Genomic DNA, 23,953 nt, shown 5'->3' on the forward strand with positions numbered 1-23,953 from the left:
CTATCTTTGTCCCTCATGATTAAAGCTATTTCTATAGGGTCACTTCTCAACTTCCCATGCTCTAAGGAAACTAGTTCCAGCCTATCCAGTCTCTCTCCACAATTTAAGCCTTATAAAACTGGTTATATCCTTGTGAATCTTTTCTGAACCCTTTCCATTTTATTGACATCGGCTAGGCGACTAGAAATCACTCAATACTCCAAATACTGTCTCACCAACATCTAGCATTATACTCAGTGCTTTGACTGATGAAGGCAAATGTTTGCCAACTGCCTTCTTCATGACCCTGTCGACCTGTGTCATAACCTTCAGGGAACTATGCAGTTGTACTTGTAGTTCAGGAGTTCCCAACATGGGGTCAATGGACCCCTTGCTTAATAGTATTGGTCCATGGCATAAAACAGGTTGGGATTCCCTGCCCTAGGTCCTTTGGTACTGCAGCACTCTCCAGGGCACTATCATTTATTGTGTTTTTGTGCCGTTACCGTACATTCATTGTATAAGTCTTGCCCTGTTTTAACTTCCCAAAATGCAACACCTCGCACTTGTCTGCACTAAATTCCATCTGCCATTCCTTGGCCCACTTTCCCATTATTAGATCAGAATCCTGTTGTAATGTTAGACAACCTTCTTCACTGTCCACTGCAGCACAAATTTTGGTGTTATCTGCAAACTTACTAACCATACCAACCACATACTCATCCAAATCATTAACACAGTTTAAAAAAACAAGCAGACCCAGCACAGATTCCTGCAGCACATCACTGGTCACACACCTCCAATCTGAAAAAGAACACTGTACAATCACCTTCTGATCCTTTTCAAACAGATATTTTTTTGTATAAAATTGGCTAGGTCACTCTAGGATCTAACCTTCTAGACCAGGTTACTGTGCCAGAACTTTGTCAAAGGCTGTGCTAGTGTCCACTTACTGCCCTGCCTTTGTCAATCCTCTCATCACCTCTTCAAAAAAACTCACTTAAATTCATGGGTCACAATGTTCTGTGCACAAAGCTGTGCTGTCCTAGTCTACTCAGACTTTGCCTTTCTAAACGCAGATAGATCCTGTCTCCCAGAATCCCCCACTGAAGTTAGGCTCACCAGCTTGTCTTTGTAACTTTTCTTAAATATGACACAACATTAGCCTCAGCCATAGCTAATAATAGAAAAAATATTTTTGCCAAGACCCCAATAATTTTGTCCTTGGCTTCCACCAATGTCCCAAAATACATTAGGTAAGGCCTGGAGATTTATCCATGCAGATTTCCTTTAAGATTACTAGCGCCACTTCTTGAAAAATTGATTCAAAAATGTGCTTTTTGAAAAAAAAATAGAGTAATTGAGTGATTATGGTACAGAAGGGGCCAATTATGGGCTACAAGTTACAACAGGAGATAGAAAATACATGTCAAAAGGGCAATGTTATGATAGCCATGGGGGATGTCAAAATGCATTGGGCAAATTAGACTTGTGCTGGATCCCAAGAGAGAAAATTTGTAGAATGCCTATGGAGTGGTTTTTTAGAGCACCTTGTGGTTGAGTCCACTAGGAGAAAGACTGTTCTGGATAGGGTGTTGTGTAATGAGCCAGATTTGATTAGGGAGCTTAAGGTAAAGGAGACACTAATATTATGCCAGAAGTTCAAGAGTATCAGGGGGAAGAGCTGAGTGCCATTCTTATCACTAGGGAGAAGGTGCTTGGGAAGCTGAAAGGTCTGCAGGTGGATTAGTCACCTGGACCAGAATGACTACACCCCAGGATTCTAAAAGATATGGCTGTGGAGATTGTGAAGACATTGGTAATGATCTTTTAAGCATCACCAGATTCTGGCATGGTTCTTGAGGATTTGAAAATTGCAAATGTCACTCCACTTTTCAAGAGGGGAGGGAAGCAGAAGAAAGGAAGTTATAGGCCAGGTAACCTGACCTCAGTGGTTGGGATGATATTGGAATCGATTGCTAAGGGTGAGGTCTCAGGGTACTTGGAGGCACATGATAAAATAGGCCAAAGTCAGCATGGTTTCCTTAAGGGACAGTCTTGCCTGACAAATTTGTTGGAAGTATTTGAGGAAATAACAAAGGTGCATCAATGGATGTTCTTTACTTGGATTTTCAGATGGCTTTTGACAAGGTGCAGCTCATGAGGCTGCTTAACAAGGTAAGAGCTCATGGTATTACAAGAAGATACTAGCACAGATGCAGGGTTGGCTGAATGGCAGCAGGCCAAGAGTGAATAAAGGGAGACTTTTTTGGTTGGCTGCCTATGATTAGTGTTCCCCAGGAGTCGGTGTTAAGACTTTTTATGTTGTATGTCAATAATTTGGATGACTGAATTGGTGGCTTTGTGGACAAGCTTGTGGATGATACAAAGATGGGTGGGGATCATATACTGTTGTAGCAGAAGGACATAAAACAGATTAGGAGAATGGGCAAAGAAATGTCAGATGGAATACAGTGTCAGGAAGTGTATGGTCATGCACTTTGGTAGAAGAAATAAATGTATAGACTATTTCTAAATGGAGAGAAAATTCAGTAATCTGAGGTGCAAAGGGACTTGGAAATCCTCATGCTGGACTCCCAAAAGTTTAACTTGCAGGTTGAGTCAATGGTGAGGAAGGCAAATGCAATGTTAGCATTCATTTCAAGAGGATTAGAATAGAAAAGCAAGGATGTAATGTTGATGCTTTGTAAGGAATTGGTCAGACCACACTTGGGAGTATTGTGAGCAGTTTTGGGCACCTTGTCCAAGAAAATTAGACAAAGGGCCCAAAACTAACATTGGAGAGGGTTCAGAAGAAGTTCACATAATGATTCTGGAACGAAAGGGTTATGGTATGAGGAGCATTTGAAGTCTCTGGACCTGTACTCAATGGGAATTCAGAAGAATGAGGAGAATCTAATTGAAACCTATTGAATATGAAAGGCCTAGATACAGTGTATGTGGAGAGGATGTTTTCTATAGTGGGGGAGACTAGGACTAGCGAGACATCCATTTAGAATGGAGATGAGAAGGAATTTCTTTAGCCAGAGTGTGGTAAACATGTGACATTCATTGAAATGGAAGGCTATGGAGGCCAGGTATTTAAGGCAGAGATTGGTAGGTTATGGATTAGTCATTGGAAGAAGGCAGGAGAGTGGGGTTGAGAGGGATAATGGATCAGCCATGATAGAATGGCAGAGCAGACTCGATGATCTGAATGGCCTAATTCTATTCCTCTCTCTTATGATCTTATGGTCATTTGGCCTATTAGATCCAGGATGGCTCCCTGGAGAGCAGTCCAGTTAGCCCCATTCTGCTGCACTTTCTTCACAACCCTGCAATTTATTTTCCTGCAAGTGCCAATATCATTCCTTTTGATAGCTCTGATTAGTTCTCTCTCTTATGGGCAACATGCTCCATATGAGAATTACACTCTGCCTTCCCAAATACATGACTTCACTATAGTGGATACACGAATGTCCTTGATTGCAAAACCTACAAAAATAGTGGATACAGCACAATCCATCATACATAAAGCCCTCCCACTATTGAGCACATCTACAAGGAGCACTGTTGCAGGAAAGCAGCATCCATCAGACCACGTTCTCTTCTCACTGCATCTACCAGGAAGGAGATACAGGAGTATTAGGATCCACACCACCAGGTTCGAGAACAGTTGTTACCCTTCAACCATCAAGGTTCTGAACTAGTGTGGATAACTTCACTCACCCCAACAATGAAATGATTCCACAACTTATTGACTCACTTTCAAGGACTCTACAACTCACATTCTCAATATTTATTGTTATTATTACTATAATTATTACTTTGTTTTTCATTTTGTATTGTAGATTTTTTTTGTCTTTTGCACATTTTTTTTGTCCATCTTTATGTGCAGATTTTCACTAATTCTATTGTTTCTTTGTATTTACTGTGATTGGCCACAAGAAAATGAATCTGAAGGTTGTATAGGGTGGCATATATGCACTTTGGTATTAATTTACTTCGAAATTTAAGAAATCTTTTCCATTTTTATTGGCCATGAAACTGATCTTTGAGATCTGTAGCCAATACAAATCATCTTGAATTTCATACATTAATCACCAAATATTTGTCTTCTGACAAAATAATTGCCAGAAACATAGAAAGGATGTTAAAAAATTAGAACAATAATAGTTGGCTCATCAATAGTATAACCTTTCCATAGATTATTTCCAGTGCAGTATATTGCAAATCCCAGGAGTGTTTCAAAGTGCTTATTGTGATCATAGGGTGACAACATAGACAACTTTGGCACCTGCTTCATTACAGAGAAACAACTCTTACATCTAGTCACGAACTGAATACAAATCACGTCATCTTTGATTAAAAAAAAATATCCTGTACAGTGTTTGCTTAAATACCAAGTGCTTAAATATCTTTAATCAACTACAGTAACTACAGTAGCAGGGAAAATCTCACATAATTAATGTGTACCAAAGAGCTATGCATTTATTTAATTATCATTAATCAGACACAGCAGCTTAAATTGTTAATAATTAAAGGATTTCCAGTTAGTTATTTGAAAGTATAAAAATGTAAACTAAATATTGTAAGCAGTTGCTTTTACACTTTAAAGACTTCAGTTTGGATGATAAAGATCACATTTTGGTATTGCTTTTGCCATTCCCAATTATCCTGATTATTCATAACCTTTCTTTTTCAGTTCTTGAATATGTTGCAACACCTAACTTTCCAATTGATAATCCAATTTAGGTACTTTTCAGGCAGAGAATATCTTTGGATTTTGACTTACCATTGTTTAGTCAGTCAGTTCAAAACATTGTACTGAAATCACTGGGTTTTGTCAGATATTATTTCTTGGCGTTCAGCTGTTGTGTGCATCATTCATTCATAATTAATCCACATCAATAATCCTACAGCTCGGAAAATGATGCATCCTGGCAACCACACCAACGGTCACAGTTAGCAAGAAGAGAAATTAAATAAAACAAATTCACTTGAAAACCTCAGCACTTGTTATAATAGCTTCTGGTTATTTGGTTTAAGGTCAGTAATCTCACCTCAGGATTTAAATCAGGGGTTCCCAACCTGGGGTTCACAGACCCCTCGATTAATGGTAGGGGTCCATGGCATAAAAAAGGTCGGGAACCCCTAATCTACAGGTAGATGGTACCTATTAGATATTTCAAATAACTTCTGATAAGTTCTTGTAAAAGCCCTCAACTGCTTACAAACGAGGATTCATCAAAAGAATAAATAACTATAAAGATTAATGTGACATTTCCTCCTAGCTAGGGAAAATATAGAAACATAGAAAACCTACAGCACAATACAGGCCCTTCGGCCCACAAAGTTGTGCCAGACATGTCCCTACCTTAGAAATTACTAGGCTTACCTATAGCCCTCTATTTTACTAAACTCCATGTACTTATCTAAAATTCTCTTAAAAGACCCTATCGTATCCGCCTCCACCACCGTTGCCGGCAGCCCATTCCACTCACTCAACACTCGCTGTGTGAAAAAAAAAAACAACTTACCCCTGACATCTCTTCTGTATCTACTCCCCAACACCTTAAAACTATGTCCTCTTGTGTTTAATGTTATGTGTTAGGGTTTCCCCTACCATGTTTAAGTACCCAATTCTCTAATTTTCTTTTGATTACAAATGAATTAATTCCACGAATCTTGGGAATTTCATCAAAGAACTAAGAAAGAGAGCAGTTCGCATGCATATTGATTCTAAAACATCCATTGCTTGGGATGAAACGTAACCTGGCTCAGACCCCCGCCCGTAATCACCCCCACTCCCCAACTATTTAATGAGAAAATGAAACGCACTCTACAATCATTTGTAATTAAGCAGAGAAGATGGATTCAGTTTTCTGTTGAATCCATTGTGCGCCACGTTATCTCCTGTTACATTTTGATCCAGACATTCTGGAAGACCGACATAATTAAGACAGAGTATGGCCCTTGTGGGACTACTCCCGTTTAGTATTACAAGGGAACGTAGGGGAGTTCTGCGATCAATACTCACAGTAAACCCCGGTTAATGCTTTTGCAGAGAAATAGCTCCATCAATTATGCAAGTAAAACTATCTCGATATTGACATTGCCGAGGTGAAATGGAACAAGAAACCTTGCTGAGGAACGAAGGCTAACTACATTTTCCCGCTTCTTTTCTTTTAAAGCAACAATTAGCTGAATTTTTCAAGTTTTGTAATTATTGGTCCAGTGTGGGTTATACGAATTAGTGATGCCACTGCTCTAGATTTCAAATGATGAACAGTTAACATTTTGTAGAGAAATATCACAACAAATCATTGGCACAGTATTGAAATCGAGTAAATGCTACTTTCGGACTAAAACGCTTCCATTCCCACTGTCGCTCAATGCATTTTCTGTCCTCAGCTAAACTATTACCCTGAACCTGTGGGAATTAAGCAACTCCGCGAATGAGACCAGTACAGTAATCCTTCAACTGTTCTTTTTCTAATGATGAGACAAGAGATTCTGCAGATGCGGGAAAACTACAGCAATACATACAACATACTGCAGGAACTCAGCAGGTCAGGTAGTATCTATGGAAGGGAAGGCTGTCTATTCATTTCCATAGATGCGCCCTGACCTGCTGAGTTCCTGTAGTATTTTGCATATGTTGCTTTGATTGGTTAGGTTATTTGGCCCATCGAGTCTGCCCCGCCATTTCACTGTGGCTGACCCATTTCTCAGCCCCAATCTCCTGCCTTTTAGGCGAAGTTTTTCTCATTTCCTGAAGCCCCTAGATACTTCAGCCTCCGTGAACCACCAACGGGACAGTATACCTTCAACTGAAGATCATCTCTCCAATAAAGACATTTAACAGCAAGCTTGTTAAATATCTGCAAATCCGGTCCCCGCGCGGAACCCTCATGTCCTCATAACGTGCATCAAACCTACCAAAGCCATTAAAAAAAATGTGTTTTAGAGCCGTTTGCGGCCATTACACCTCCGCACCCCCAATCCACATCAACCAGACCCTGCATTCCGTTTGACAGGCGATTTCAGTCTCACAGAGCCCCCCTGACCGATTTGGCGTCATAAATGAAACTGCCAAGACCTTTGCTTACTATTATAGGTGGCCTTACACTGTTAATATTTGTCGGCTGACCTTTCTGAGAAATAAATGCCCCTTAATCGCATTTGCAACATTTATTTGCCAGATCCAAAGTTCAATTTGGCGAGCTTGTGACGTTTCGTTGCTAGGTGGTGCTTTGCAGCTGCCGGCATCTCCCCAGAAAGACACTGCCATTCGGCAGCAGCCGCTTGCTCCCTCCTCCCTCGTACTCTTGTTGTCCGTCGCATGCCAGACCTGCCTGCTACAGCGGATCAATAATACATTAGCTCCTGACTGTATATACCTCAGGAGGAGCTGCGCCACAAGCGCTGGTAGAAAGATGGTTTGTTGAGCCAGGACCGCGCTGACTGATTGGGGCTGAGACCTTGTTAGTGTCGGGGAAGGGGTTGGGGTTCCGCTTTGATGGTACCGGCCGTTCGATGGTAAAAGTATGCAGGGCAGGCAACGTATCCTGGTGGTGTGCTTGCTGCTTCGGTTCCACACTGCAGGTAGGTCCCGTCACACCTGACTATTGAATTGCGCTGTGGTTATGTCCGTCTTTGAAACAGGTATTATTAACCTTTAAAAACTAACCCCGAGCAGTCTAAATGTTGTTATAAAGAAGGATATTGATTCGGAAAGAATTAATGTATGGAGGTAATAATTGGGTATGTTAAAATGTGTGTGTGTGTGTGTGTGTGTGTGTGTGTGTGTGTGTGTGTGTGTGTGTGTGTGTGTGTGTGTGTGTGTGTGTGTGTGTGTGTGTGTGTGTGTGTGTGTGTGTGTGTGTGTTTGTTTGTTTTCTGGGTAAGATTGCAAAGTGCAGGATTGGAACGCTTCAGTTCTGTTTTTCTGTCATCAGATCTGTCATGTTAGTTCTGCGACCTGATATGACAGCAAGAATCTGTCGTTTGCGGTGGGTTAGCGCCGTGCATAGGACGAATATCTTCCTGATAGACGTCAGTACTCGGCGGAGGTGCTAGGCTGCAGGGGGAGAGTGGGGTATTGGGGGTCGGTGAAAGCGTCACTGCGGGTGGTAAGCAGGCCTGTTTCAGCACCAGGGTCAGCGCAACCAGGCGGGTGGACAGACTGGGCAGCGGAAAGTAAATGGAAGTCACGTTCCTGCGTTCTGCTCGTCTCTCAGGCCCGGGAATATCAGGACTGTCAGCGGCATTGCATTTGGTATCAAGATCATCTGGCGGTGATTTCCGCAGCTGGGGCTCTGACAGAGTCGGAGCTGACCGCGGAGCAAGGCGATGCAGGTTTAGGAACCATTCTAATTCACTGCGCGTAGACACCAATGTAAATGAGAAATATTTGCTTGGAATAACAATTTCCCATTTTTAATACTAAAGTGAAGCCCTCTATTTAGTTTTGAATGATAGATACAAACCACATGAACTAAACAGCGTCTTGCCGGTATTGCATCAGCTTGGAACTACGCCTGACCTTCCTGATGCAAGCCGTTCCCTGGATGCCCTTTCTGCCCCGCCTGTGTCACCCACGGCTGGCGCTCCCCTCACCGACTGCTTCGTCATCAACTTCTGTGACTTACGTCCGCCACTCTTCTCCCTTTCTCTCATTTCGCCAGGGCAAACTTGCTCTGGGGTGTCGCCCTGCGGGAAAGGGTTAGTATTCAGGTTAGCGGGGCCAGTCCTTGCCGCCGGTGTGGAGTCTGCATGCTCTCCCTGTGACTGCGTGCGTTTTCTCCGTGAGCTCCGGTTTCTTCCCGTATGGGAAGCAGAGATTAATACAACACAGAAACAAACCCTTCGGCCGAAATTCGTCCATTCCGACTCCAGCAGGTCCCGTTTAGCCGCGTTCGACCTACACCCCGCCAAAGCTGTCAAATCCGTGCATCTGTCTGAGAGGATTTTAAATGTTATGTTATTGTATCTGCCTCAACTACTTTTCTGGTTCTGCTAGTTAAATTGCCCACTGTAAGTTACTCCCCACTGTGGTTACCTATACTGTGTAGACGTTACAGGATCTGGGGCCAATTGATCGGATTGTGGGGAAATAAATAGGGTTAGTCCTAAGACACGACTAAGGGGGAGCAGCAACTCAGAAAGTAGAAGGTGGTGTTTCAGTGCTGAATGATTCTACCACTTCCTTCTCTTTTGATCTAATTTCTTCCCATATGGCTCTTCAAACATATTTGTGCCCCAGTTACACCTCCTGGGCCCTCATCTGCTCCTAGAAAACCATTGACTCCCACCTCACCCTCCTGCCCAGCACCCTGAGCTCATACTGTTGATGACTGTTATATACTGAGTCTGTCTCCTCCTAAAATATCTCAACCACCCCAGTCCCTTCTCCATGAAAGTAAGCACCCACATTCACTTTACAAAGTTGATGAAGACCTTGAATATGTAGTTATCCCCCATACCCTTATCTCACCATCTTTCCCAAACCTCCATTTGTGAACCCTGCCTCAAAACTGAAAGAGCTAACATCATAACAATATCCCAGGTGTTTGACAAATAAATTAGGTAATCCGGATACGAAGTATTGTGGCGTGTTATCATTCTGGTGTAGCTCCTAGGCAGGATTGCACTGGGATTTTGACTCTTCATTCTGGTAGAGTACAGCACTGGGGCAGTCTCAGTACAGGGTGATTTTGACAGCCAGCGAAGGCTTGCACCCAATCCTTGATCTAACTTGATTCAGCAGTTGTCAAATTTGCCACTGTTATCTTCATCACCATATAAAGGGAGGACTCACTGACTTCATATATTGTCAGAACAGTCCCATCCATCACATTCCCCCATTTAGTTTCCTGGAAACAACTCTCTCTCTTTCTTTAAAAAAATTTTTTTTAGTGAGTTTTCAAATGATTACAGAAAGAAAGAAAAAAAATTATCAACCCTTCCCCCTCCCCTTAACCCCTCCCCCCTAATATATCCCTATAGAAAGAAAGAAAAAGAAAGAGAAGAAGAAAGAAAGAAAGAAAGAATGAATGCCTGGATATCGGAAGATCCCCACATGCTCCATGGAGTTCATAATAGCTTTAGTATATATATTTATTTCTATTTCTTTCCCCAAATAACCAATAATTTTATCTTCGGAGCACCTATATATTTAATCTTGTCTTTTGTAAATAAGGGCACCAAATTTTCAGAAATGTTTCATATTTATCTCTTAAATTATAAGTAATTTTTTCAAGTGGAATACAGCTGAAAATTTCATTCTTCCAACGATCTATACTTAAGTAAGAATCCGATTTCCAAGTAACTGCAATAGCCTTTTTGGCTACTGCCAATGCAATTTTTATGAATTCTTTCTGATATTTATTCAATTTGGGTTTTGGTTTTATAACTCTGTCTCTTTCTCACTTGCTCATTAACTTTGCTCAGAATCTACAACCACTCAGCTAAACTGTGGATAATTTACCTTAAACAACCACACAATACATCTTTGGGATGTGCAGGAAAGCAGAGCAGCTGGGAGAAACAGTGTTCACAGGGCGTACACATAAACAACATTGAAATTCAGCATCCAGCGAAGCTGTGGGACATCAGCTCTACCTGTTATCAGGGCCACTTAACGAACCCCTTTTGGAACAAAAATGCTTTGAATTCAAAATAGTGCACTTTATATGTCTCTTTATATTAAGAGACAATAGCAAGCATAATCACTAATGTTAAATTGTCTTTCTTCCAGCAGCCAATATTTCCCATTCATTTTAAAACTTTGCTCTGGATTTGCATGCTTCAGATTGAGCAGACACCCTTCCCAGTGGATAGGTTATATATGGATGATCATGCTCTGCTGTAATCGTCCAGGGAAGGAAATCTGACAACCTTGCCCTATATGTCTGGCTCTTGACTTTGACCAAGTTGTTGACTTTAACCATCTTCTGAAATGGCCCAGCAAGCCTTCCAGCCAGGAGCAATTCACAATGACAATATCAGACTTCCCAATGGCTTTCTCATCCCATAAAGATTTTTAGAAAACTCATTTCACCAAACTGCATTGTATAGCTTCTAATTTACCATGAACAATATTTGGAAGGATTCACTCATATTAAATTAAAACAATAGAATTTCATTAATTTTTAAAATCTGTACATTTTGACTTAAAACATGGTCATTAGAACTTGGCATGACATTATTTCTGCACATATTTGGATCTCATGAGCAGTATTCCAGAAGAATAAGGCAAGACAGAAGTGTTGTAATTTAATTTAAGAATATTGTTCTACATTAGTTTATAAAATATGAATTCCCTTCAGTCAAATTTCCAAGTGGAAGGAGTTATTCATTTTCTGTATGATTTTTAATATATGTAAATTTATTTAATATAATTTGCATAAACGTTAAATTTTGCAGCTTATCCACAATTAGTGTTATAAAAATATATCAGAAACCAATATAAAAATGAAGAAACAAAGACTAAAAAGCAATGCACTGCACCCACACCCCACCAGCAATCAAAGCAAAATGCCTGACGGATTACGAAGCTTATCTGGAAGGAATGTGAGAGTCAAATATTTTTGAACTGTGCATTAAAGTATTTTATTTTTGTCGCTGAATGTTCAAGGCTGAGTAATGAATTTAAAGTTTAACTTTCAAAGAAAATTTATTATCAAAGTATATATATGTCACCATCTATAACCTTGAGATTCATTTCCCTGTGGTGATGCTCAATAAATCCATAGAATAATAACCATAACAGAATCAGTGAAAGACTGCACCAACTTGGGCATTCAACAAGTGTGCAAAAGACAACAAACTGTGCAACCAAAGAAGAAAGAAATAATAATAATAAATAAGCAATAAATATCAAGAACATGAGATGAAGAGTCCCTGAAAGTGAGTTGATAGGTTATGGGAACATTTCAATGATGGGGCAAGCGAAGTTGAGTGAAGATATCCCCCTTGAATCAAGAGCCTGATGGCTGAGAGGTAATAACTCTTCCTGAACCTGGTGGCGTGAGTCCCAAGGTTCCTGTACCTTCTTCCTGATGGCAGAAGTGAGAAGAGAGCATGTTCTAAGTGGTGAGGTTTCCTGATGATGGATGATGCTTTCCTATGATACCTATGCTTTTGGGTAGATGTGCTCAGTGGTGGCACCTTCACCATGAGAAGGTTGAGATATAGGATCAGCAATGAATGTATTTAAAAGAGGAAAGTGGTTAGTAGTACTGAGTGATTCACTCCTGTTCCATTTCTCCTAAGTTATGCATCAATCTCTTTAGTTGTCAACAAAGGCTACTGGTAAAATGCCAGAGAGTGTGGAAGAGAACTTGCTCCCTATTGTTGCTTGATCCTTGGCAAAAAAAAATGCTGTGGTGGAGCATGGCACCATTTCCAGGTGATATCTCTTGTCCTAGTTGTCTGCTGCAAATGTACAGCCCAACTCCTGCTAGATGACATCCTAAAGGCCAAGCTCCTGGCCTGCTGAAAATGAGAATGAGAGCAGCAGTGCCAGAGACAAGATTAGAAAGAGATGAGATTAGCATTTCCCTCAATGGACCTTTTAACAGGTGCACAGAAAGAATTGCAATGTGGGAGTGTGGGATAACTCCAGCTGGTGCGTATTTATATATGATATTCCAGTGAGTACAATGCTCTTGCAGTCTCTACCAGTGAGGCATGGGATTGCACCTGCCAACTAATTATTTTTTGTGTGAAGCTCTGCCACGAGAAGTCAATGCCAACTTTAAGCATATTGACTTGTCTACATTTTAATTGTAGAAATGTTGAAAATAAGAGCAAGATAGGGTATTAGACATATTAACTCCAAGGGATAAAACTACTAGCTGTCTACTCTAATAAACATCTACTTGTTTAAACTGTCTACTCTTATATTCTTATAAACTTTTATCAGGTCTCTTCCAACCTCCACTGCCTCAAAGAAAACAGGACCCTCTAGCATCCACAAGATCACAGCTGATAATCACTTCAGGGCCTATTCTTGCCTTCTCTCAAATCCCTTGACCATTAACAAATATATCTACTACCTTCTTGAATGTATTTAATGACCTGTCCCACATTGTTTTCAGGGGTGAGGAATTCCACTGGTTCACCATCCTCTGGCTGAAGAAATTTCTCCTGACCTTAATCCTAAATAGCATTCCCCATGTCCCAAGGCTTTGATCCTCACATTTTAACATTAGTTATTTGATTTCTAATTATTCTATACACCTCTATAAGATCACCCCTCATTCTCCTCCACTCCAATGAAAAAGTCCCAGCCTGCTCTACCTTTCTCCATAACTCAGTCCCTCTTGTCCCAGAAGCATCCACATACATCTTTCCAGCATTCTGTCCAGCTTAACAGCAATTTTCCTGTAGCAGGAACACAATTTTCTAAATGCAGACTACGAATGTCTCGTATAACTGCACGGCTGTGAAGTTGCTAGCACAATACTTCACAGTACCAGCGGCCCAGTTTCAATTCCCACCTCTGTCCATAAGGACTTTGTACATTCTTCCCGTGACCACTTGGCTTTCCTCCGGGAGCTCTGGTTTCCTCCCACAATCCAAAGATGTTCTAGCTGTGGGTTAGTTGGTCATTGTAAATTGTTCTGTGGTTAGGTGAGGGTTAAATCAAGGGTTGGTGGCCAGTGAGGCTCAAGGGCCGGAAAGGCCTATTGCACACTGTATCCCAATAAATAAATAAACAAACAAACAAAAGCCATACCTCTATACTCAGTGCCCTGATTGATGAAGGCCAGCTTGTCTACATGCAACACCACTTTCAAAATACCAGTTTGGCTATAACTGCAGTAGTCTATTCAGTTTTGGCTACCAAATTTTGGACAGACAGAAGAGATGAACTAAGATAATTCTAGAGATGATGACATTAATTGTGTGGATTGGCTAAAGAAACTGGGGTTGTCGTACTTGGAACAGAGCAGATTTGACAGAAAGAAGTCATTACCCTGCGTAGAGGAGCAAAGAACTAAAAAATGATTAACCAAAAAGGAACAGCTATGATATCCATCTATTTATTTATTTATTTATTTATTTATTTTATAATCATAGAAAAATAGAGCACAGTAAGAGGCCATTTAGCCCATCTAGTCCATGCCAAACCATTTAAACTTCCTACTCCCGTCAACTTTACTAAGAGACACAGTATGAAACAGGCCCCCACCCTGCCACCCCCCAGCATCCTACTGATTTAACCATAGCCTCATGATGGCATTAGTCTGTTAGAAGGATGGTGGAGTGTGCGCTACAGGTCAGTCCATTGTAGGGCTGTAATGCCTGCTACGGCTGTTCCGTCACTGCAAATGTGGCACTGGAGTGACCTCTCCAGGGAACAAGCCCGGGTGGAAGGAAAAGAGATCCTGGGATGCCCAGTCATCAAGATCTCCATGTCAGATTCACTGGTGTGGTCCAAAGGAAAGCAAAGCAATACGTTTGGCACCAGCTTGGCTGCAGGAGCTGTCGGAAGGATGTTCAGTGACGTCCAGCCGCCTTAGAGGCCCCACTCCGGATCTGCTGTCTGGGTTTACTCCCGTAGCCTTTGTCTCTTGCGAGGCTGCCCACAAGGCAATGGGGCTTTTTTCCTGTAGCCTAATCACAGCACAATTTATAATGACCAATTACTCTACTAACCAGTATGCTTTTGGACTATGGGAGGAAACCGGAACACCCGCATGAAACCCATGTGCACATGGGAAAAACGTGCAAACTTTCTTACAGAGGATGCTGGAATTGAATTCCAAAGTCCGATGCCTCCAGCTGTAATAGTATCATACTGACCATTTGCTACTGTGACGCTCCATTTTATTGTCACCGGTTAGAGGCCGAATACACAGCCGGGGTAATAATAGACATTTCTAGCCAACGTAAGGGAGCTAAGCTAGTACCGTAAAGGAAAGAACAGAACTATAAGGAGAGTGGGTCTCAAACAAGAGAAACTCTGCAGATCCTGGAAAACCGAGCAACACACACAAAATGCTGGAGGAACTCTGCAGGCCGGGCAGCATCTATGGAAAAAAGTACAGTTGACGTTTTGGGCCGAAACCCTTCAGCAGGAGAGTAGGTCTAAATGGATAGCTATTGGATGGAGTTTGTATGATGTCAGTGGAACAAATTAATTTCTTCTCCGCTGTAACTATTCTACTTCGGAACTGAATAATTAGCATATTCTGAGTTTGTGCAATCATTCTTTCACATAATGGAGCCTCATTTGACTATTGGGTCAAGGCCGTTTGTTATAAATAGTGAGTAATAATGAGTTTATGGTTAGTTTCACTAGTTAAGAGTGTGTTTATCTGCTTACTGGCCAAAGTTATTGAGTTAAATGAGAATCAGATATGCAAAAATATTAAATTATCTTCCTTAAATGATTCTTTTTTTCAGGATGCTTTTCAGGAGATCATGAAAACTTTGAGATAAGAGGTCAGAAAATGCCATTTAGCAACGGAAAACCAACATTTATCTACCACCGTCTGCAACATATTGATAAAGCTGCGGACTTAAGCAACATGGAAATGCAAAAAAGCAGAATCAATGAGCCGTTGTTCCATAAATACATAGAGCGAAGCAGACCTCCTCCTGCTATGATTGTCAAATCGACTTTCCCAAGAGTATCGAATGATCGAAGCTCTCACTTTGTCACGAATGATGATCAGTGGTCAGGGATTGAAAACCTCCCTATTCCAGAAGATGACTTGATCTCAGTGGTGAGTAGCCATCTAAGATTAGAAAACAACTTCCTTTGACAGGTGTTGGTAAACATGATTTTAAAAAATATATCCATGTATCATTTCAAAACCACCATAAAGTATTTACAGCAGAGACTGACAATTCAACATATTATGTCTATGTCTGTGTCAGTACTCTGTCTCAGCCTCCTGTGTTCAGAATCAGAACCAAATGTAATATCACCGACATTTGTTAACTTAGCGGCAGCAGTACAATGCATTACATGATAAATATAGAAAAAATTAATCACAGTGAGTATAGTTTATATATATATATATACACACACACACACACACACACACACACACACACACACACATTCATTATATAGTTAAATTAAAATAGTGTAAAAACAGAAATAATAAAAAAAGTGAGATAAACTTCTTGGGTTCAATGTACATTTAGAAATTGATGGCAGAGGGGAAGGAGCTGTTCCTGAATCGCTGAGTGTGTGCCATCAGGCTTCTGTACCTCCTTCCTGACAGTAACAATGAGAATAGCGTATATCCTGGGTGATGGGGCTACTTAATAATGGATGCCCACCGTTTTGAGGCACTGCTCCTTGAAGATGTCCTGGATACCTCGGATGATTATACCCAAGATGGAGCTGACTGATTTTACAACTTTTCTGTAGCTTCTTTCGCTCCTCCGCAGTACCCCCCCGATCAAAATTAAATTAAATAAAATATAAATTTACTATAACCTATACCTCCTCCCTGATGGTAGCAATGAGAAGAGGGCATGTCCTGGGTGATGGACGTCCTTAATAATGGATGTTGCTTTTTTCCACTGATTGCCAGTTTTCTCAGTACAGGTTTTCAGTCCAATGAAAAGTGTTCAAGATAATTGAGACCAATGATCATATTGAATAAATTATTAATCTTAAAGTACCTATAATCTACCTAATTATGAAGTTAGCTGGTTTAAATTGGATTTCTTTCCAGTTTCTACCTTTGATACTGATGGATTTCGTTATAATCTGCAGGGAGATGCTGAATGAAAATCAATTTTTTCCAGTCCATCATCTTGAATTTTTTATGGAAACCAAGGGAATGATCCATGGATTATCAAGTAAATTGTCATATCACGCCATAGAATCATAGAGCACCATAATACAGAAGCAAGTCCTTTGGTAGTTTATTAATGATCAAAACTGATTTTACAGGAGCTGAAGGCACACTCAACATTTCAGGAACAGAAACATACCCCTCCGCCATCAGATTTCTGAATGGATATTGAACCTATGAATACTACCTGACTACTCTTTTCTCTCTTTTTATATATATGTGTGTGTACATATATATACACACACACACACACATACACAAACACACATATATACTTCATATTGTAATTTATAGTTGTTTTATTATTATGTTTTGCATTGTACTGTTACTGGAAAGCAACAAATTTTACACCAAATTGGATTAGACATTGGCTTTGTGGGAGAAGCCAGAGAGTGGTCATAGAGGGTTGCTTCTCTGACTGTAAACCTGTGACTAGTGATGTGCTGCAGGGATTGGTGCTGGGTCTTTTGTTTGTCACCTACATCAATAATCTAGATGATTATGTAGTTAACTGGATCAGCAAATTTGCAGATGACACCAAGATTGGGGGTGCGATAGACAGTGAGGAACACTATCATGGCTTGCAGAGGGATCTGCATCAGCTGGAAAAATGGCAGATAGAATTTAATGCAGACAACTGTGAGGTTTTGCACTTCAGAAGGACCAACCAGGTGTCAAAATGGTTGATGTGATGTGTTTAAAGTGGTAGTGCAGTGGGTAGTGCTTGTCGCTCCCATTTTCAGCTTTCACCTCTGGCTGGCAGTCTTGCGAAAAGGAGAGCTGAATGTGTAAGTCTCTCCTCGCCAGTACATCGCCTCTCCAACAGCAAGCCTTGTGTAGTGCCTCCTCGCTGGCAACACGCTAACTCAGGTGAACTACAGAGGAGAGAAGGTTTGGCCCCTGCACACACAGCAGGGCCACTGTTGTGTGGACACCCCCTGGTGCTCGTGAACCAGATCCCCAACTACGGGTAAGTAGCCCCACTGCCTTGTGGGCAGCCTCAGGAGAGACGAAGGCTACGGGAGTAAACCCAGACAGCGAATCCGGAGTGGAGCACCTAAGGCAGCTGGACGTCATTGAACATCCTTCCAGCAGCCACGGCAGCAAATCTTCATAGCTTTCCTTTGGGCTACACTGGTGAGGCTGAGAGGGGGATTTTGACAACTGGGCATCTCAGGATCTCTATACCTTCTGCCTAGGCTTGTGTTGATGATGATCATTACCCATTGTCCTTCGAGATAGATGGATGCCAACCAGGACCAACCAGGGTAGGTCTTATACTGTGAATGGTAGGGCACCGAGGAGTGTGGTAGAACAGAGGAATCTGGAAATACAGGTACATAATTCGTAGAAAGTGGCGTCACACATATATAGGGTCATAAAGGATAGCTTTCATAGATCAATGTATTGAGTACAGAAGATGGGATGTTATGTTGAAGTTGTATAAGACATTGGTGAGGCCTAATTTGGAGTATTGGGTGCAGTTCCGGGTACCTGCCTACAGAAAAGATATAAGCAAGTTTGAAAGAGTACAGAGAAAATTTACATGGATGTTGCCAGGTCTGGAAGACCTGAGTTATAAAGAGGGATTGAATAGGTTAGGACTTTATTCCTTAGAATGTGGAAGATTGAGAGGAAATTTGATAGAGGTATACAAAATTATGAGCGGTATAGATAGGTAAATGTGAGCAAGCTTTTTCCACTGAGGTTGGGTGGGACTACAACCAGAGGTCATGGGTTAAGGGGGAAAGGTGAAAAGTTTAAGGGGAACATGAGGGGAAACTTCTTCACTCAGAGAGTGGTGAGAGTGTAGAATAAGCTGCTAGTACAAGTGGTCCATGTGACCTCGATTTCAACCTTTAAGAGAAATTTGGATAGATACATAGATAGTAGGGATATGGAGGGCTCTGGTCGTTGGGAGTAGGCAGTTTAAATGGTTTTTTGACATGGACTAGATAGGCCAAAGGGCCTGTTTCTGTTCTGTACTTCTGAATGAGTCTATGACTGTGATATAGACCGGGGGCATTAAACCTGATTCTGATATCAAAAGGGTAATTAACATAACAGAAGAGGGTTAGATCAAACAACTTTAGTGATAATCTCTTTTGCATAGGACTATTCTGAGATACTGCATGGTCTCCCAATGCACCCACACCACCCATTTGTACCAATGTGACCAATTAATGGATTAACCCGGATGACTTTGAAAGGGGGGAGGAATCTGGAACACCCGGAAGCAATCCGTGTGGTCATGGGGAGAACAGATAGAGACAGAATTGAACCCTATATTAACATTACATGAGCCACTATGCTACTGTGGTGCCTAATAAATTATCTTAAGTTGTTTGAAAACTTAGCTTCACTTTCCATACACCTCCTCCGGAGTTTGTCCCTGACCTGGAAATATTTTTTTTCGTATTTTATGTAATATAGATGGTGTTATTGTTTATGGAATTGCAAACAATTTATTGAATTACAAACTAATATAGATGTGTAACAGAGAGTATATTGATTGGTTGCGTCACAGCCTGGTATGGAAACACTAATGCCTTTGAATGGAAAATTCTACAAAAGGCTGTTGAACAGAGGCATCTCTTTTTCCTTCATTAGGGAGAGAGAGAGAGAGACTGGGTTATGTCAAATGCCTGGTGAACGAGTGGTCTTTGAGGATACTGAAAGTCTGTGTCTTTGCTGTTGCTTTGCTACACACTTGAGTGCTCGGTGGTGGGTGCTGATGCTTTTTTTTGCCAGTGGGGAGGGAAGATCGTTGAATGCTGCTGTTTATATGTGGGAGGGGGGAGCTGGGGGGACTTTGGGGTTCTAACTTTTAACTGTCATTCATTCTTTAGGGTATTCCTGTGTTTTTCGTAGATGGTTGTGAAGTAAAAGCATTTCAGGATGTATATTGTACACATTTCTCTGACATTAACTTTACAGTTGAAACCTTTGGATTTGGCCCTGTACATTATAGCTAAAGCCCTCCCAACCATTGAGCATATTTACATGTAATGTTGATGTAGGAAAGCAGCATCCATCATCAGAGATCCCCACCACCCAGAACTTGCTCTGTTCTCGCTGCTGCCATCAGGTAGAAGGTACAGGAGCCTCAGGTCGCACATCACCAGGGTTCAAGAACAGTTAATACCCCTCAACCATCAGGCTTTTGAATAAAAAGGGATAACCACACTCACTAGTCCCATCATTGAAATGTTCCTACAACCAATGATCTCACTTTAAGGACTCCATCTCATTATCTTATGTTCTTATGATTTATTGCTATTTATATATATACTTGCATTCACAGTTTGTTGTCTTTGGCACTCTGGTAGATCTTTCATTGCCCCTGTTACGGTTACTATTCTATAGAATTGCTGAATATTCCCACAAGAAAATGAATCTCAAGGTTGTATATGGTAACATATATGTATTTGATAATAACATTTTCTTTGAACTTTCAACCTTAAAATTGAATCCTTACAGAAAACTGTTAAATATGACTTGGTTTTATTTTGAAGTAAATTTTTGGTTTTCCATTTTTTTCCCCAAGTGTCCTGTAATTTTATTTTTATACAGTTTACTGCCATTGGTGAGCAATCTGCTGACCTCAGAGGTGAGCATGGAGATACCCACTATAGTGGCATCATTGTGAGATTTCCCCTCTGAATCTACCTTGGTTGAACATGTTAAGGCCCATGTAGGGACTGTGCACCTTGAGCAACGTAGAGCTGAGTAAAGAGAGCAGAACAATCCCTGCTCAAAACGCAACCCAAAATACCTTTGACATCCAGGCAGTGGGCTATGGTGAAATGCAACAGGAAGGTCACAGAATGCTATATTCACACCTATGCCTGATTAGATTTAAATACTGTACAATTTATTTATCTACAACCCTCCAAAAATCAGTTATTTGGAGAGACTGTCAGCATGACATAATGCTAACAATTCATAGAACAATAAATTTAATTCTGAAGGCAGTTTATAAAAGAAATGAGGGAATAGAAACAGCAATGATTTTTGGCGTTAAAAACAATGTGATTTCCATCACATCCCTGCCTCCAAAACACAGTAAATGGAGGATGGCTACAAAAAAATTATGTGCATTCGATCAGTCTGGGTTTTTTTTACAACAAGGTGATCATCAAACCTGACTGGCAGGAGAACTAACCAATCATGACTGCTGTTGCTGGTTGCAGGGAATTTGCCATTACAGCTGTTTAAAAAGTGTGCATCATTATGAACAAAACCTTGCTTCTCTGAGCAGGGGACTATTAGCGTAGCTGAAATAAATCTTCTGCACAATAAATGGGTATACAATGGTTGCAGGAGAACCAACCAGAGAATTTAATTAAATTGATACTAATGCCATTAACTGATATAGACATAAATATGGAAATTTTATGCTTACATCTAATATTGTTCCAAGACAAACTTAAGAAATTCACATGCAAAATGGATTTTGTAAATTGTTTTAATTAATTAATGCACCATCCTGTTTGTTACCAATTGTAAGTTGCAGCTACTTGTCAGGACACTGGAACAGGGATCCAATCGCAGACCCAGTACTGTACACGCAGTGATAGTAATCGAGTACAAATCCCAAGCTGCAAACAAAGTCGGTGTCAAAGTTCAGGCAGAGATCAAAACATCCAAAACCAGAATCGGGAAACAGGCAGAGTCAATATTCAGACTGACAGAGTACAGATACGAATGCTGGAAAGGCTCAGGAAAATTCACTGGCACAATCTGGTAACAAGCAGGTGAAAACACAGGACAGAAATACACTGAGCAATAAACAGAGAGGCAGATGATAGGTGGAGCACAATGAGACACAGGTGGCAGCAATACAGGTAATAATGAGAAATAGATGAATAAATAAATAATAATTAATAAATAAATAATAGGACCTGTTTTGTGCTGTAGGTTTTCTATGTTTCTATGAGAGACAGAGTACTCAGTAATATGGGGTTGGAGTACATGGCAATACAAAACCCACAGACTGACAGCTAAGGGGAAACACACAAAAAGACAGAGTTCAACCGAAGGTACTGACACTACTTTAGTATGTAAGGTCCATTTGGAGATAATATATCAGAATATTATCTATTGGCAGCTGGTAAATTACAAAAATGATCTTTGAGTGGTTTGCTGTTACGTTTACTAAGCTAAGCTGACTTTATATATTTTGACTGATAATTTGAGAGTGGAAAGAAACATGGAGAAAAGTAATCTGGTTGTTATTGGTCTTTGTTTGAGACACCTTGTTAAATAAGGAGGCCACATCCTTTGTGAGAGCAAGGTTTTAGTTATCTATTATTGATGAAATTATCTTTACATTTATCTACCATGTGTAACTTCTTATTTAGCATCCAAAAATGAAGAATTAATATATCCTTCCTTGCTGATAAGTATCATTAAAGAGAAGAATCTGACTGTGTGTAATTATGATAACTAGAACTCTGTGAAAATGACTAGGCAACTCTGTGTCTCTTTATAAGGATAATTTCTGCAGGTTATCTGAATAAGACAGTGGCACATTTCATTGTGGGTGGGTGATAGTATACAGAACTCTTTGTAGACACAACAAAGTTTTAATTAGTGACCTTGAGATAGTCTTTGTTGTCGTCAATTTGCTAATAACATCAGCAATTCATGTTACTTATCAGTTTGTCAGTTACGGTGTCTTGATTTGGTTGTTTATTGGAAATAATGTACAGTATATTATTCTTTTTTTTAAATAAAGCGCAGTGCTTTATTCACTGTTAAGCCTATGACCCAGATTTGCTTTGCATTCCTGAGAAATACAAACAATATTTAACTCATTTTACATGATTTTTAAAATGTCTGTTGTGACATTTTCCTGCCTATTTCTAGAGCCAAACATTTTTTTTGATTCAAAGCAACACACACAAAACGCTGAAGGAACTGGGCAGGTCAGGCAGCATCTATGGAAATGAATGCACAATTAACTCTTTGGGCCAAGACCCTTCTTCAGGACTGGAAAGGAGGGCAGATGTCAGAATAAAGAGGTGGGGGGAGGGGAAAGAGGATAGCTAGAAGGAGGTGAATACTTTGCTTCAGTATTCACCAGGGAAAAAGACCTTGGCAATTGTGGAGATGACTTACAGCGGACTGAAATGCTTGAGCATTAAGTTAGATAAGTCACCAGGATTGGATGAGATATACCCCAGGCTACTGTGGGAAGTGAAGGAGGAGATTGCTGAGCTTCTTGCGATGATCTTTGCATCATCAATAGGGACAGGAGAAGTATTGGAGGATTAGGGGATTGCAAATGTTTTTACCTTGTTCAAGAAAGGGAGTACAGGTAACTCAGGAAATTATGGACCAATGAGTCTGACTTCAGTGGTGGGCAAGTTGTTGGAGAAGATCCTGAGAGGCAGGATTCATAAGCATTTGGAGAGACATAATCTGATTAACGGTAGTCAGCATGGCTTTGTCAAGGGCAGGTCATGCCTTACGAGCATGATTGAATTCTTTGAGGTAGAGCAGTGGACGTAGTGTACATGGATTTCAGTAAGGCATTTGATAAAGTTCCCCATGCAGGTCTGCTTCAGAAAGTAAGGAGGCATGGGTCCAAGCAGACCTTGCTTTGTGCATCCGAAATTGGTTTGCCCACAGAAGGCAAAGGATGGTTGTAGATGGCTCATATTCTACATGGAGGTCGGTGACCAGTGGTGTTCCGTGGGGATCTGTTCTGGGACCCCTCCTCTTTGTGATTTTTATAAATGACCTGGATGAAGAAGTAGAAGGGTGGGTTAGTAAGTTTGCTGATGACACAAAAATTGGGGGTGTTGTGGATAGTCTGTAGGGTTGTCGAAGGTTTCAGTGGGACATCAATAGGATGCAGAACTGGGCTGAGAAATGGCAGATGGACTTCAACCCAGATAACTGTGAAGTGGCTCATTTTGGTAGGTCCAATTTGAAGACAGAATATAACATGAATGGTAAGACTCTTGGCGGTGTGGAAGATCTGAGAGATCTTGGGGTCCATGTTGATAGGACACTCAAAGCTGCTGTGCAGATTGACAGTGTTGTTTAGAAGGCGTATGGTGTGTTGGCCTTCATCAACCATGGGATTGAGTTCAAGAGCCGTGAGGTAATGTTCCAGCTATATAAGACCTTGG

The 23,953-nt window shown here is 40.8% G+C and overlaps 1 protein-coding gene across 1 annotated transcript in view; it reads left to right on the forward strand.

Moving 5' to 3' along the window:
* Positions 1-7,263: 7,263 nt before the first annotated feature.
* Positions 7,264-23,953, forward strand: part of ptprr (protein tyrosine phosphatase receptor type R) — a 264,810-nt gene continuing 248,120 nt past the window's right edge. Inside the window, exons 1-2 of the mRNA XM_073059666.1 lie at positions 7,264-7,587; positions 15,400-15,722. Of these exons, the coding sequence (XP_072915767.1) occupies positions 7,530-7,587; positions 15,400-15,722 (381 nt within the window). The 5' untranslated portion in view covers positions 7,264-7,529. The remainder of the gene's footprint in view (positions 7,588-15,399; positions 15,723-23,953) is intronic.

The sequence above is a fragment of the Hemitrygon akajei genome, chromosome 10 (assembly GCF_048418815.1).
Source record: "Hemitrygon akajei chromosome 10, sHemAka1.3, whole genome shotgun sequence".
Taxonomy (NCBI): Eukaryota; Metazoa; Chordata; class Chondrichthyes; order Myliobatiformes; family Dasyatidae; genus Hemitrygon; species Hemitrygon akajei.